Raw genomic sequence first — 15,000 nt, 5'->3', positions numbered from 1 at the left:
CCAATAAAGGCAAGTGACTTTATATCTAAGATGGGAGCTACCGATGACATTGAGGCATACCTGCATGCATTTGAGGCCACGGCCACTAGGGAAGCCTGGCCCAAGCAACAGTGGGTTGGTCTGTTAGCCCCCTTTCTAACCGGGAAGCGCTGAATGCTGTCCGGGACCTGGGCCCTGACCAGGTTACTGACTATGATGCCCTGAAGTCTGAGATCCTCAGCAGATATGGACTCACAAAGTTTGGTATGGCCCAGCGCTTTCACAGCTGGACCTTCCAACCAGACCAACCTCCTCGGGCGCAGATGCATGAACTTGTCCGAATCGCAAGGAAATGGCTGGATCCGCAGAGGAATACAGCAGCGGCGGTGGTGGAGGCCGTTGTGGTGGATCGTTACCTACGCGCCCCTGCCTTATGAGGCAAAACGGTTCATCAGTCAACAGGCCTTGACCACGGCTGATCTGACCGTGGAAGCTGTGGAAAAGTACCAGGCCACAGCGGAGATGCTGAATGCTTCCCGAAAAAGACCCCAGGAGGGCGGCCCCACCACAAATGGGAAGAACCCGTCCAAAGGACCCTAAGGTCTTGAACCCAGCCACGTCAGGACTTATCCCGGCTCCAGGGGGAGCCAGAAACCAGGCGGGTCCAAGAAGAGTACACCAGGAGGGGGAAACTCGACAGTGTTACCGGTGTGGGGGAGATGGGACATATCTCCTGGCAGTGTGGGAAACCAGCCGATGAACCTATGCCCACTGCGGAGTCCTCCAGCTCAGCACCCACACACCGTTTTGCCTCGCTCTTGGGAGTCGTAGATGGCGGCCAGATCGACCCCCCACCTGCCCGGTAACTGTGAATCACCATGATGTGGAGGCCTTACTGGATTCTGGTAGCCGGCCACCCTGGTGCGTAAGGATTTGGTGGGCCCAACGTGTCTGACCCCGGGGAAAGTCCTCCCAGTTTCCTGTGTCCATGGGGATACCAGAGAATACCCCATTACTGAACTTACAATGACCAGCACACGGGGAACCATACACACGACGAGCGGGGGGTGGTTGATTCCCTCCCCGTCCCTGTCCTAATTGGACGAGACTGCCCAGCCTTTTACCCACTCTGGAGAGAGTCTCAGGAGAGGGATAACCCGAGTACCTCGGAAACGGAGAGGCAAGACTCATCCTGGGAAGGCTCCGGTGCAATCCTCCGAGTTACTCACTCCCGCCCGGGCTCTGATAGGGATGGCAGGTGCCCAGACCGACACAGAGAGACGGAGCTACAGAATCTGGACAAAGAACTGTCTGGTCTGAAGGGGACCGCTGAGAGGTATTGTTTGTTAAAGCAACAGTTAGACATGAAGACAGAAGAGTTAGATATCCTCCAGGCTAAACTCCAACAGAGCTCCTTCCATAAGCAACAGGAGGAGCTGGAGAGGCTGCGCAGGACCATCGAGAGTGTGAGGAGACCCTGCGCAGTAGTAAGGAGGTCCAGAAGAAGGCAGAGGAGAAGTACAAGGTGTTGGAGAACAAGATGAAGAATGCGGAGGCAGAGAGAGAGAAGGAACTGAAAGCTGCTCAACAGAAGCTAAACTCTGCTAAAACCAAGGCTGATGCGTTCAGTAAGAAACTCAAGGAGAGACAACAGGAGGCTGAGTCCCTGGTCCTAGAGGTCAAGGAGTTGAAGAGAGAGCAGGCTGGCAAGCACCACGGCAATGCGGACGCCCTCTCCCGGCGTGATGCCTGCTTCGCTGCCTTTACCCGACGAGGACGCTCGGTCCCGAGGAGGGGGATGTGTGATGTCACGAGAGGCTGTGTCCTGGAGGGACGTTACATCCCCCTGAGATGGCTGCAAACCCAGACAGCTATGGCTCCATCTGCTGGTATGGTCGGGAACTCCAACCCTCTGTGGCCAATCTTCCCACGCAGCTGAAACCAATAAGGGGGCTGATGGGCTGGAGTTGTTTGGAAGGGAAGAGACACGGTCTGGAGGTTGGGCTCGGGGAAGAAGAGGATTGTGTTATAATTTCGTTAGTTGCCGAAGACCTTTAATAAAAATCCTTGTTTTGGTTGAACCTGGACTCCTTGCACTACTTGGGCAACCCCGCTGGAAGCGGTAGCCTCTCGTGGCATCACAAGTAGTACTGACTAGACAGAGAACCCTCTATCTAAGGAGTAGTACTGTCTAGACAGAGAACCCTCTATCTAAGGAGGAGTACTGACTAGACAGAGAACCCTCTATCTAAGGAGGAGTACTGTATCTAGACAGAGAACCCTCTATCTAAGGAGGAGTACTGACTAGACAGAGAACCCTCTATCTAAGGAGGAGTACTGACTAGACAGAGAACCCTCTATCTAAGGAGGAGTACTGACTAGACAGAGAACCCTCTATCTAAGGAGGAGTCCTGTCTAGACAGAGAACCCTCTATCTAAGGAGGAGTAGTGTATCTAGAAAGAGAAGACGCTGACTGCATCCCAATAGTCTCTCCTTCCTCCTGAAGTGTGCACTCGTTCACTACCCCCCACAAATGTAAAAGCATTGGATTGGTGTAGGTACGGGCTAGAGGGAGATACCATGTCCCAGTCAATTCCTTTCAAATCCATGAAGGGAAGTGAACAAGTGCACACTTCTGGAGAAAGGAGAGATGAGGAGTATGTAGGAAGTTGCAGCGATGAGGAGGAAGTATCTAGGCTAGTATGAGAGAAGACTCTTACCAATTCTCTGGGTAGGAACACGTCTTCCTGTCTGGCCACCACCAGAACAACACTGTCTCCTTGTCTGGTGCTCCTCAACATGGCTACCAACTCCTCCTGACTACGGCCGCTGATGTCCACACCGTTCACCTTGGGACACAAAGGATCCAGATCAAGGTTCATTTGCAACATGTAAGAAATACATTGGAAACGGCCACCTTACTCACCAGAGCACTCACATAAAAAAACAGTATGAACAACAACCAGTCCTTCATTTACACTTTCCCCTCAAAACCAACAGGAAGTCTACAGATAAAATGGCTCCAACCCAGTTTTATGTTCTGACCATGCATTACCCACATATCCAATATTATGGGATATCAAGTTCAAATTTCAACTTTATTGTTCCAGAGGGGAATTGGTTTTGGAAAAACAGGATGGACTCCGATTGAGTTGATATCAGTTCTGAGGTGTGATACGATAACGTCAAGTCAGTCTGATTTTGTGATTGGCTAATGCCTAAAGCCCCACCACTAAACTCAGCCCCTCCTTATCTCCCAATTGGCTATCTGATTGGCTGTCTGGGTTGTCCCTCACCAACTGATTGGCTGTCTGCGCTGTCACTCACCTCCAGGATCCGATCGCCTGACTGCAGGCGTCCATCTTTGACAGCGGCACCGCGTGGCAGGATGTTCTTGACCATGATAGGACCAGGACCATGTACAGACGAGTCTCTGGTCACCACCGTGAAGCCTAGACCCTCGGGACCTGGAGACGCACACAAAAAGGGACTTCTTCAGAATCTAAGTACAGCATTAAAAGCTGAAAGATAATAAAAATAGAAAATGTGGTACACATTCATTAACAAACAGATGGTAATGTGGTGCACATTCACTATACCGTTCAAAAGTTTGGGGACACTTAGAAATGTCCTTGTTGTCAAAAGAAAAGCAATTTTTTTTGTCCATTAAAATAACATCAAATTGATTAGAAATACAGTGTAGACATTGTTAATGTTGTAAATGGCTATTGTAGCTGGAAACGGCTGATTTTTATTGGAATATCTACATAGGCGTACAGAGGCCCATTATCAGCAACCATCAGTCCTGTGTTCCAATGGCACGTTGTGTTTGCTAATCCAAGTTTGTCATTTTAAAAGGCTAATTGATCATTACAAAACCATTTTGCAATTATGTTAGCACAGCTGAAAACTGTTGTGCTGATTAGAGGCAATAAAACTGGCCTTCTTGAGACTAGTTGAGTATCTGGAGCATCAGCAATTGTGGGTTCGATTACAGGCTCAAAATGGCAAGAAACAAAGAACTTTATTCTGAAACTCGTCAGTCTATTCTTGTTCTGACAAATGAAGGCTATTCCATGCGAGAAATAGCCAACAAACTGAAGATCTCATACAACACTGTGTACTACTCCCTTCACAGAACAGCGCAAACTGGCTCTAACCAGAATAGAAAGAGGAGTGGGAGGCCCCAGTGCACAACTGAGCAAGAGGACAAATACATTAGAGTGTCTAGTTTGAGAAACAGACGCCTCACAGGTTCTCAACTGGCAGCTTCATTAAATAGTACCCGCAAAACACCAGTCTCAACGTCAACAGTGAAGAGGCGACTCCGGGATGCTGACCTTCTAGGCAGAGTTGCAAAGAAAAAGCCACATCTCAGACTGGCCAATAAAAAGAAAAGATTACGATGGGCAGTCTGAGATATGGCTAAGGTTGTATTCAGAATTAGGATGAGGATCAGGTTTACTGACTTCCTCTGATGTGGTCTCTTTCTATACCCCCCCACCCACACACCTCATCACCCTTCCTCACCCCTCCTTAGCCCTCCCCCACCACTCCTCCTCCTCCTCCTCATCCTCCTCCTCATCCTCCATACCTTTCTTTAAGTCGATCTTCATTCTCTTCCCTCCCTTCTTGCTGGTGAAGCCCACCAGGGTAGAGAGGGTGGGACTCTTCTTCAGGAGAGGGCTGTCACTCTTCCCCTTGGGGACAGGGGATAGGCTGACGGGGACAGGGTGGGCGAGATGGGGGGATCCCATTGGTCGGCCCTCTAGGCTGCTGCTGTCCTCAGCCAATCGGGCAGTAGAAGAGTCGGAGGGCTTGAAGGCGGGCTTGATTGGAGGAGGCTCATTGGGGGCAGTCCTGGGTGGGGCTTTGGGACTGCCTGATTGGTTGAAGAGCTGACCAATCAGGCTCTTCTCGTACCTCTCCCTGTTGAAGACAGGGACCACTTCCAGACGCACTATGGGGGACCTCATAGCATAACGGAACACTTCCTGTGCCCTGGGGGAGAACACACCACTCAGACAGGCAGTCAACCATACTACTGACAACAACATATGGTTCAAATCCAAAAACTGTGGGTCACAAAGAGTCACCTGATGCATCCACAATGACACCTTACTCCCTATAGCGTGACCAGGGTCCATATGGTGGCTCTGGTCAAAAGAAGGGTGTCATTTGAGATGCGCCTTAGACTAACATACTACTGACAGCAAAAATCAGTATAGGTCGAATTCTTACCGTGCATAACTCAGACTTTGTGCATTACTCTTGTATTGGAGTCAATGGGAGATATGCATAACAATGATATTAATGTGTCTAGATCAAGTTAGGGTTCAGCCCTATATTAAGAAAACTCTCAGATTTCACTTATAGACTATGGAATCTGGTGAACAGGACATCTGTGTGAAAGTGACTAACAAAATCAATGGGCGCCACCCAGTCAGTAATTCGAACATGATTACTACAAGTTTAGATAGCTGGCTAGACTAAATTAGCATGGACTAATTGAGTGACTGTCAGTGACTGACATAACAAGAGAAAAACTGCTGATGCAACAACCAAATTACGAAATTGCACCTGTTGTATTCTACTGTTCTAACTCAACTGAGTTCCCCCCAAAAAAAAATATATATATATATCTATATACAGTATATATGGGGGGGATTAATCCACGGGATTATAACAGGGGGGCAGCCACCACTTGCCCATCCCTGCCTTAAACAAACACCACAACAATGAGTAGACACACAGAGGAACTACATCGGATACAGCTCTGATACAAGCCAGATAGCCCACTCTCCCTCTCTTCCGCGCTAAGGGAGATAGACACACCATACACAAAGGCCCCTGCCTGATATCAAAGAGCGGAGCTACTTACTGGGCAAAGGATTTGTCCATTAACTCTGTATCATTGATTTTAACAATGCACTCGTCGTCCTGGAAGATCCCCTCTCTCTTAGAACGACTGTTCTCCTCCACACCACGAATGTGCAGACCCAGAGCCCTGCAAAAATAGAGACAGAGGGGGGGATGGAGAGAGAGAGAGAGAGAGAGAGAGAGAGAGAGAGAGAGAGAGAGAGAGAGAGAGACAGAGAGAGAGAGAGAGAGAGAGAGAGAGAGAGAGAGAGAGAGAGAGAGAGAGAGAGAGAGAGAGAGAGAGAGACAGCGAGAGAGACAGCGAGAGAGAGACAGAGGGAGAGAGACAGAGAGACAGAGAGAGAGAGAGAGAGAGAGAGAGAGAGAGAGAGAGAGAGAGAGAGAGAGACAGAGAGAGAGACAGCGAGAGAGAGACAGAGAGAGAGAGACAGAGAGAGAGAGAGAGAGGGGACAGGAAAAACCTTCACATTAGACCACAAACAACAACATAATGGAGCCGTGAATCTTTTCCATCGACACATAAAAACCATCTCATCAAAAGCTGTAAAAGTCCCTCAGAAACACAGAGAGGTCATGTGACAGCAAGCCAGGAGCACAATGACAAAGTGGCCAAAGGAAAATAAAAGGAAATGGAAAACGCATCAGAAAAGTCATAATCAGCGGAAAGTCTAGATGAAGCAGTCCTGTCTGTCCACTACGTAGCCAACTCCCAGCAAGACAAGATACGTTCATGCTTCGCTTTCTGTCCGTCCTTCTGTCCACCATGTAGAGACTCCCAGACAGGCATAAACAACAGAGAGGGTTTAACTCACACACTGGCTCTCAGTATCCTCTCTCTGCCCTCAAGCTCAACACACCGATAACACTGGCTCTCAGTATCCTCCCCAACAGTAGGGTCTGCTCCACTCCTTCTCCCAACAGTAGGGTCTGCTCCACTCCTTCTCCCAACAGTAGGGTCTGCTCCGCTCCTTCTCCCAACAGTAGGGTCTGCTCCGCTCCTTCTCCCAACAGTAGGGTCTGCTCCGCTCCTTCTCCCAACAGTAGGGTCTGCTCCGCTCCTTCTCCCAACAGTAGGGTCTGCTCCGCTCCTTCTCCCAACAGTAGGGTCTGCTCCGCTCCTTCTCCCAACAGTAGGGTCTGCTCCGCTCCTTCTCCCAACAGTAGGGTCTGCTCCGCTCCTTCTCCCAACAGTAGGGTCTGCTCCGCTCCTTCTCCCAACAGTAGGGCCTGCTCCGCTCCTTCTCCCAACAGTAGGGCCTGCTCTATTCCTTCTCCCAACAGTAGGGTCTGCTCCGCTCCTTCTCCCAACAGTAGGGTCTGCTCCGCTCCTTCTCCCAACAGTAGGGTCTGCTCCGCTCCTTCTCCCAACAGTAGGGCCTGCTCCGCTCCTTCTCCCAACAGTAGGGCCTGCTCGCTCCTTCTCCCAACAGTAGGGCCTGCTCCGCTCCTTCTCCCAACAGTAGGGCCTGCTCCACTCCTTCTTCCAACAGTAGGTCCTGCTCCGCTCCTTCTTCTCTCTCTCTCTCGGTCTCTCTCTCTCTCTCTCTCTCTCTCTCTCTCTCTCTCTCTCTCTCTCTCTCTCTCTCTCTCTCTCTCTCTCTCTCTCTCTCTCTCTCTCTCTCTCTCTCTCTCTCTCTCTCTCTCTCTCTCTCTCTCTCTCTCTCTCTCTCTCTCTCTCTCTCTCTCTCTCTCTCTCTCTCTCTCTCTCTCTCTCTCCACACCGCCACCACTACAATAACACATCACATTCTGTCCCATGGAAACATGACCTCTCGCTCTGGCGACTGTCTGCCACAGATCAACGAAAACAGTGAGGGAGAAGGTAAATACAAGCCCAGTGCATCCATAAGATGAATCCACCCTGTACAACTTCGTCGGGGAAGACTCAATCCACATGAACATACCGTAGACATAAAATGAGACAGAACTATAGGACATGACAGACTGACAGGACAGAATGGAGGTTCTGTTCAGAACATCGTGTCCTTTATTAAAGAAAGAAGAAAGTATCTTCCTCCAGACTACACTTGTCAGTACAGTAATAACAGCTTATCAGCCAGCATCATGCTGTTTCTCTTGGTGTTAACACAACGTCTCTGACATTACAGACGTAATTATCAGCTTTAACCACGATGGACCTACTCAGGTCTGTAAGGAAATTAGATGTGTATATTTATCACTGATTACATTTCCTTACAGGTCCTCACAATAACCACATTTAAGTAGAGTGTAGTTCAGTTGCTCAACGCATGTATTAGTCTAGCAATATTACACCTACCATGACACATGGCCAAACCACATCCGCATCTAAATCAGTGTGTGCCATGTCAGAGACAGGTCTGTTGAATGGTGCTACAATAAACAGAATACAGGCAGAATATACTGACCCCCTACTGACTCTCCTCTGACCCTCTCCACTGACCCCCTCTACTGACTCTCCTCTGACCCCCTCTACTGACCCCCTACTGACTCTCCTCTGACCCCCCCCACTGACCCCCCTACTGACTCTCCTCTGACCCCCTCCACTGACCCCCTACTGACTCTCCTCTGACCCTCTCCACTGACCCCCTACTGACTCTCCTCTGACCCCCTCTACTGACCCCCTCTACTGACTAAGTGTTACCTCTCTAGAACATTGCCTCTCCACACCAAACACATTGATTCATATAGGTCAAATAATAGCTCATTATGTTCAGAGGCTAAACATTGATTTGAAGGAAAAGGATAGAGAGAGTGAATACGGGACGCACGCACGCACGCACGCACGCACGCACGCACGCACAAACACACACGGTAGCCTAGCGGTTAGAGCGTTGGGCCAGTAACCCAACGGTCGCTGGTTCAAATAACCGAGCCGACAAGGTGAAAAATCTGAGAGAGAGAGAGAGAGAGAGAGAGAGAGAGAGAGAGAGAGAGAGAGAGAGAGAGAGAGAGAGAGAGAGAGAGAGAGAGAGAGAGAGAGAGAGAGAGAGAGAGAGAGAGAGAGAGAGAGAGAGAGAGAGAGAGAGAGAGAGAGAGAGAGAGAGAGAGAGAGACAGAAGGTAAAATATAGCCTATAAAGTGATGTGTATGGACTGACTGACAGACAGACAGACAGAGGGGGATGATGTACTCACCGGCCGCTGAGAGAGGAAACATAAGGAACCACGTGGATCCCCAGAGGACCGTGTTCTCCTGAGATCTCAACTGTCTTGGTCAGGCTGCAAACACAGACACGTTATTAGTTGGCAGGAGAAAACACAGACACCATCAACAGGCAGGACAGAAAACACAGACACCATCAACAGGCAGGACAGAAAACACAGACACCATCAACAGGCAGGACAGAAAACACAGACACCATCAACAGGCAGGACAGAAAACACAGACACCATCAACAGGCAGGACAGAAAACACAGACACCATCAACAGGCAGGACAGAAAACACAGACACCATCAACAGGCAGGACAGAAAACACAGACACCATCAACAGGCAGGACAGGTACCATCAACAGGCAGGACAGAAAACACAGACAGGAAGGAACACGTCATTAGAGAGGAGAGGAGCGAAACACAAAGGATCCAGTGTTCTGTAGCCTGTAAACGTACACTGTCATGGCTGTGAAAGGAGAACTCCCACTGTTTCAGGTCTGCTAGTCAGTCACTATCTTCTCTCTTTCTCGCTCACAAACACACACTGTTCCAGGTCTGCTAGTCAGTCACTATCTTCTCTCTTTCTCGCTCACAAACACACACTGTTTCCAGGTCTGCTAGTCAGTCACTATCTTCTCTCTTTCTCGCTCACAAACACACACTGTTTCAGGTCTGCTAGTCAGTCACTATCTTCTCTCTTTCTCGCTCACAAACACACACTGTTCCAGGTCTGCTAGTCAGTCACTATCTTCTCTCTTTCTCGCTCACAAACACACACTGTTTCAGGTCTGCTAGTCAGTCACTATCTTCTCTCTTTCTCGCTCACAAACACACACTGTTCCAGGTCTGCTAGTCAGTCACTATCTTCTCTCTTTCTCGCTCACAAACACACACTGTTTCAGGTCTGCTAGTCAGTCACTATCTTCTCTCTTTCTCGCTCACAAACACACACTGTTTCAGGTCTGCTAGTCAGTCACTATCTTCTCTCTTTCTCGCTCACAAACACACACTGTTCCAGGTCTGCTAGTCAGTCACTATCTTCTCTCTTTCTCGCTCACAAACACACACTGTTTCAGGTCTGCTAGTCAGTCACTATCTTCTCTCTTTCTCGCTCACAAACACACACTGTTCCAGGTCTGCTAGTCAGTCACTATCTTCTCTCTTTCTCGCTCACAAACACACACTGTTCCAGGTCTGCTAGTCAGTCACTATCTTCTCTCTTTCTCGCTCACAAACACACACTGTTTCAGGTCTGCTAGTCAGTCAGTCACAACACACTCCAGTGAACACATGTTCCTGTTTTTTTGCCCTGGCTCCTAAACTGTTTCCATGATGATCATGTCTCTGTGCAGCTACAGATGTAGGATCTTAATTCGACCAGTTTCTCACAGCAGGAAAATTAACCTGCAGCAACAGGACATGTGAATTATTGCGTGAAATATAATTAAGTTGGTACATTTTTAGTTAGGGCAAATCAAGTCTGACATCTTAAAGTGTGGTCCTCTGTAGCTCAATTGGTAGAGCATGGCGCTTGTAACGCCCAGGGTAGTGGGTTCGATCCCCGGGACCACCCATACGTAAAAATGTATGCACACATGACTGTAAGTCGCTTTGGATAAAAGCGTCTGCTAAATGCCATATTATTATTATTATTTATTTATTTAAAGTGGAAACTTTTAAAATGTCCTGCAACAACAGGGTGATCGAATTAAGATCCTACACCTGAACTGACTAATATTAAATGTTTGAATGTTTTTTCATCTTCTAATCTTTCCCTGTGTGGGCTGTAATATTCTTGGCATGGGGTGTGATTACTGCTAGCCACGTGTCCATTGGAATGTTCCCCCTATATGCATTTATGGGGTGTGATTAGCCACGAGCATTGTAACCAATGTTCCCTTTAAACTGCGTGCATGCACGGGTGTGCAGCTCCCCCAGGACTAAAGCTCCCCCAGGACTAAAGCTCCCCCAGGACTAAAGCTCCCCCAGGACTGCAGCCCCCCCAGGACTAAAGCTCCCCCAGGACTAAAGCCCCCCCAGGACTGCAGCCCCCACAGGACTGCAGCCCCCCCAGGACTAAAGCTCCCCCAGGACTAAAGCCCCCCCAGGACTGCAACCCCCCCAGGACTAAAGCTCCCCCAGGACTAAAGCTCCCCCAGGACTAAAGCTCCCCTAGGACTAAAGGCCCCCAGGACTGCAACCCCCAGGACTAAAGCTCCCCCCAGGACTAAAGCTCCCCAGGACTAAAGCCCCCCCAGGACTAAAGCTCCCCCAGGACTAAAGCCCCCCCAGGACTAAAGCTCCCCCAGGACTAAAGCCCCCCCAAGGACTGCCACGCAGAAGTAATACCAGCCCGTGCAGAGAAGCACGAGATTGAACTTCACTCAACTCAACAGAGTTTCCCCCTTAGTTAACACTATCAACGTTTTCCCTTTACTGTGGGAATTGTGATCGAATCAACGCATTATTAGCCACTTTCAATGCAACATACCGAAACAAAACAAAGACTTAGTGTGCAAAACGAATAACTACGAAATATATTTTGTTGTAGGCAGAACGCATCCAGTAGGATTCTATTGCATTGACAGGCACGAATCAGACCGTACTCTACACAGACCGGTGCAGCATAACCAATCAGAGCTGCAGTAGGCCTATATGCAAATAGACCATTGCCATATATGGATCGGTGCCATTCACTTTGAACAGGACTGTGCGTACAGCATGAGCGGACGCGAGTAGATGCGCTTGTTTTGAGATCAAAGCGAGAGCTACTAGCCACCTGTGCACATTTGTTAATATATTTTGTTAGTTAGTGAGTTATTAGCCTAGGTATAGATCATTTGTAGTCAGCAATGGGGGAGTGATTGCTTCCTACAAGAGCACAAAACGTGTGAAAAGTGTGTCAGTAAAGGGCCTGTGTTGTATTTTGAGACAGGCCTGTAGCCAATAGGCAGAGGGTCGCATAATTTGTCTCAAAACTCACATCAATACCTTTGTCAGACAACACTGTTAAATGAATTGATGCTATTGCTAGCAATCAAGAGGAAACTGACTGAACGACTCAAAAAGTCCCCAGCTTATGCTCTCCAGATGGACGTAAGCTGTGAGGGCCGAGATGCCCATGCATTGACTTTGTTCGGGGGATGCTATTCACGAGGACATACAGTACCAGTCAAAAGTTTGGACACACCTACTCATTCAAGGGTTTTTCTTTATTTTTACTATTTTTTTACATTGTAGAATAAAAGTGAAGACATCAAAACTATGAAATGGAATCATGTAGTAACCAGAAAGTATTAAACAAATCAAAATATATTTTATATTTGAGATTCTTCAAAGTAGCCACCCTTTGCTTTGATGACAGCTTTGCACACTCTTGGCATTCTGTCAACCAGCCTCACCTGGAATGCTATTTATTTGAAGAATCTCAAATATAAAATATATTTTGATTTGTTTAACACTTTTCTGGTTACTACATGATTCCATATGTGTTATTTTCATAGTTTTATTGTCTTCACTATTATTCTACAATGTTGAAAACTAGGCGTACGTCGTGCGTCACTACTTCACAGGAGAGCCATTTGAACGTAAACTTTTTGTTATTTTTATCAAAATGCATTTTTTGGCAGAAATACCTTCTGGAACATGTGAACTTTCATGTGCCTTAATAACAAACTTGTATGCCATCTGTAAATACGAATAAAATAGTTAAATTACAGGCCTAGTTGTTTTAGCCATGGAAAAAGACAGCAACCTTCCCGCTAGCCATGATTGGCTGAGATAATGAGTGGGCTGGACACGCCGAGAGATGAGTTCGGATTGGTCTACCATGTAGCACTCTTCTGTCTATAATAAGAGTTGGTCAGTATGTGTAGGTAATCCTTTCTAACGCTGCTTTTTTGAAAGATATCACGTAGTAGAACTGCATAAGACCGAGTTTTGAAATCAGTGGAATTAGATTATGATAGCTAAGGAGATGGAGAGAATTATGGCGTTTGATTGCAAATATGAGTCTGAAAAGAGAACACAGAAGGCTCCGGATTACATCTTCAAACTAAGGACAACCATGGCATCTGTGACAGAGCGGGAGAATCGCCCATCCATGTATACGGGTAAGAGAGTCTAGCCAGCACACACCTGTTTATATAAGGTCCCGAAGTTGACAGTGCATGCCAGAGAAAAAACCAAGCCATGAGGTCGAAGGAATTGTCCGTAGAGCTCTGAGACAGGTTTATGTTGAGGCACAGATCTGGGGAAGGGTACCAAAACATTTCTACAGCATTGAAGGTCCTCAAGAACACAGTGGCCTCCATCATTCTTAAATGGAAGAAGAAGGGAGAAGGGTCAAACTGAGCAATCGGGGGAGAAGGGCCTTGGTCAGGGAGGTGACCAAGAACCCGATGGTCACTCTGACAGAACTCCAGAGTTCCTCTGTGGAGATAGGAGAACCTTCCAGAAGGACAACCATCTCTGCAGCACTCCACCAATCAGGCCTTTATAGTAGAGTGGCCAGACGGAAGCCACTCCTCAGTAAAACATGACATTCCGCTTGGAGTTTGCCAAAAGGCACCCAAAGGACTCTCAGACCATGAGAAACAATATTCTCTGATCTGATGAAACCAAGAGTGAACTCTTTGGCCTGAATGCCAAGCGTCACGCCTGGAGGAAAATAGGCACCATCCCTATAGTGAAGCATGGTGGTGGCATTCTCATGCTGTGGGGATGTTTTTCAGCGTCAGGGACTGGGAGACTAGTCAGGATAGAGGGAAAGACAAACAGAGCAAAGTACAGAGCGATCATTGATGAAAACCTGCTCCAGCGCACTCAGGACCTCAGACTGGGGCGAAGGTTCACCTTCCAACAGGACAACGACCCTACGCGCACAGCCAAGACAACGCAGAAGTGGCTCTGGGACAAGTCTCTGAATGTCCTTGAGTGGCCCAGCCAGAGGCCGGACTTGAACCCGATCGAACATCTCTGGAGAGACCTGAAAATAGCTGTGCAGCGACACTCCCCATCCAACCTGACAGAGCTTGAGAGGATCTGCAGAGAAGAATGGGAGAAACTCCCCAAATACATGTGTGCCAAGCTTGTAGCGTCATACCCAGGAAGACTCAAGGCTGTAATCGCTGCCAAAGGTGCTTCAACAAAGTACTGAGTAAATGGTCTGAATACTTATGTAAATGTGATATTTCAGTGTTTAATTTTTCATAAATTTGCAAAAAAATCGAAAAACCTGTTTTTGCTTTGTCATTATGGGGTATTGTGTGTAGATTGATGAGGGGGGGAAAATAATTTAATCAATTTTAGAATAAGGCTGTAACGTAATAAAATGTGGAAAAAGTGAAGGGGTCTGAATACTTTCCGAATGCACTGTAAATGGGGCTCCATCTATTGCGGGATGGCAGGCAGGCCTCTGCACTCTAGTTATGATTTTTCGCATTGAGAGAGGAACTATTGTCATACGTATATATACATAAAAAATAAAAATAAAAAAGACGGTTGACTTTCTGTGTAAGAAAATTTCTCCTTGACTATGTAACAGACATATTTGGGAAACTGAACAAACTGAACGCAAGGGAAATACAAAAACATTCTACAGATGAGTGGATTCAGAGGAAAGAATTCCTTTTGGAGAGAGTCTTTCAAAAGCGACCCATGTCCCCTTCCCTCGGCTGTGAATGTTTGACTCTGATCCTGGCTCAATTGAAATGTGGTAAGTGAAATCGAACAGCTGATCGAGCTGTCATGTGATCGAATGCTGCAGACAACGCATTTACGGGTCATTACGGAGGAGTTTAGGTTAATGAATACCCTGCCGTCTCCCTCTGAGCATTAATGCGGCGTTCAACTGGGAACTGGGAACTCTCAGACTTCAGTGCGTTGAAGACAACTGGGAACTGGGAAATCTCAGACTTCAGTGCGTTGAAGACAACTGGGAACTGGGAAATCTCAGACTTCAGTGCGTTGAAGACAACTGGGAACTGGGAAATCTCAGACTTCAGTG

The 15,000-nt window shown here is 47.7% G+C and overlaps 1 protein-coding gene across 1 annotated transcript in view; it reads right to left on the bottom strand.

Annotated features, from left to right (window-relative positions):
• pard3bb (par-3 family cell polarity regulator beta b) overlaps nt 1-15,000 on the bottom strand; it is a 627,684-nt gene that overhangs the window by 402,068 nt on the left and 210,616 nt on the right. Inside the window, exons 6-10 of the mRNA XM_041843623.2 lie at nt 8,977-9,060; nt 5,862-5,987; nt 4,575-4,981; nt 3,308-3,447; nt 2,701-2,829 (exon numbers count right to left, since the gene is read on the bottom strand). Of these exons, the coding sequence (XP_041699557.2) occupies nt 2,701-2,829; nt 3,308-3,447; nt 4,575-4,981; nt 5,862-5,987; nt 8,977-9,060 (886 nt within the window). The remainder of the gene's footprint in view (nt 1-2,700; nt 2,830-3,307; nt 3,448-4,574; nt 4,982-5,861; nt 5,988-8,976; nt 9,061-15,000) is intronic.

This window comes from Coregonus clupeaformis, chromosome 23 (assembly GCF_020615455.1).
Source record: "Coregonus clupeaformis isolate EN_2021a chromosome 23, ASM2061545v1, whole genome shotgun sequence".
Taxonomy (NCBI): Eukaryota; Metazoa; Chordata; class Actinopteri; order Salmoniformes; family Salmonidae; genus Coregonus; species Coregonus clupeaformis.
Note: the sequence above shows the minus strand (reverse complement) of the source record. Positions and strands in the feature narration are given on the sequence as shown.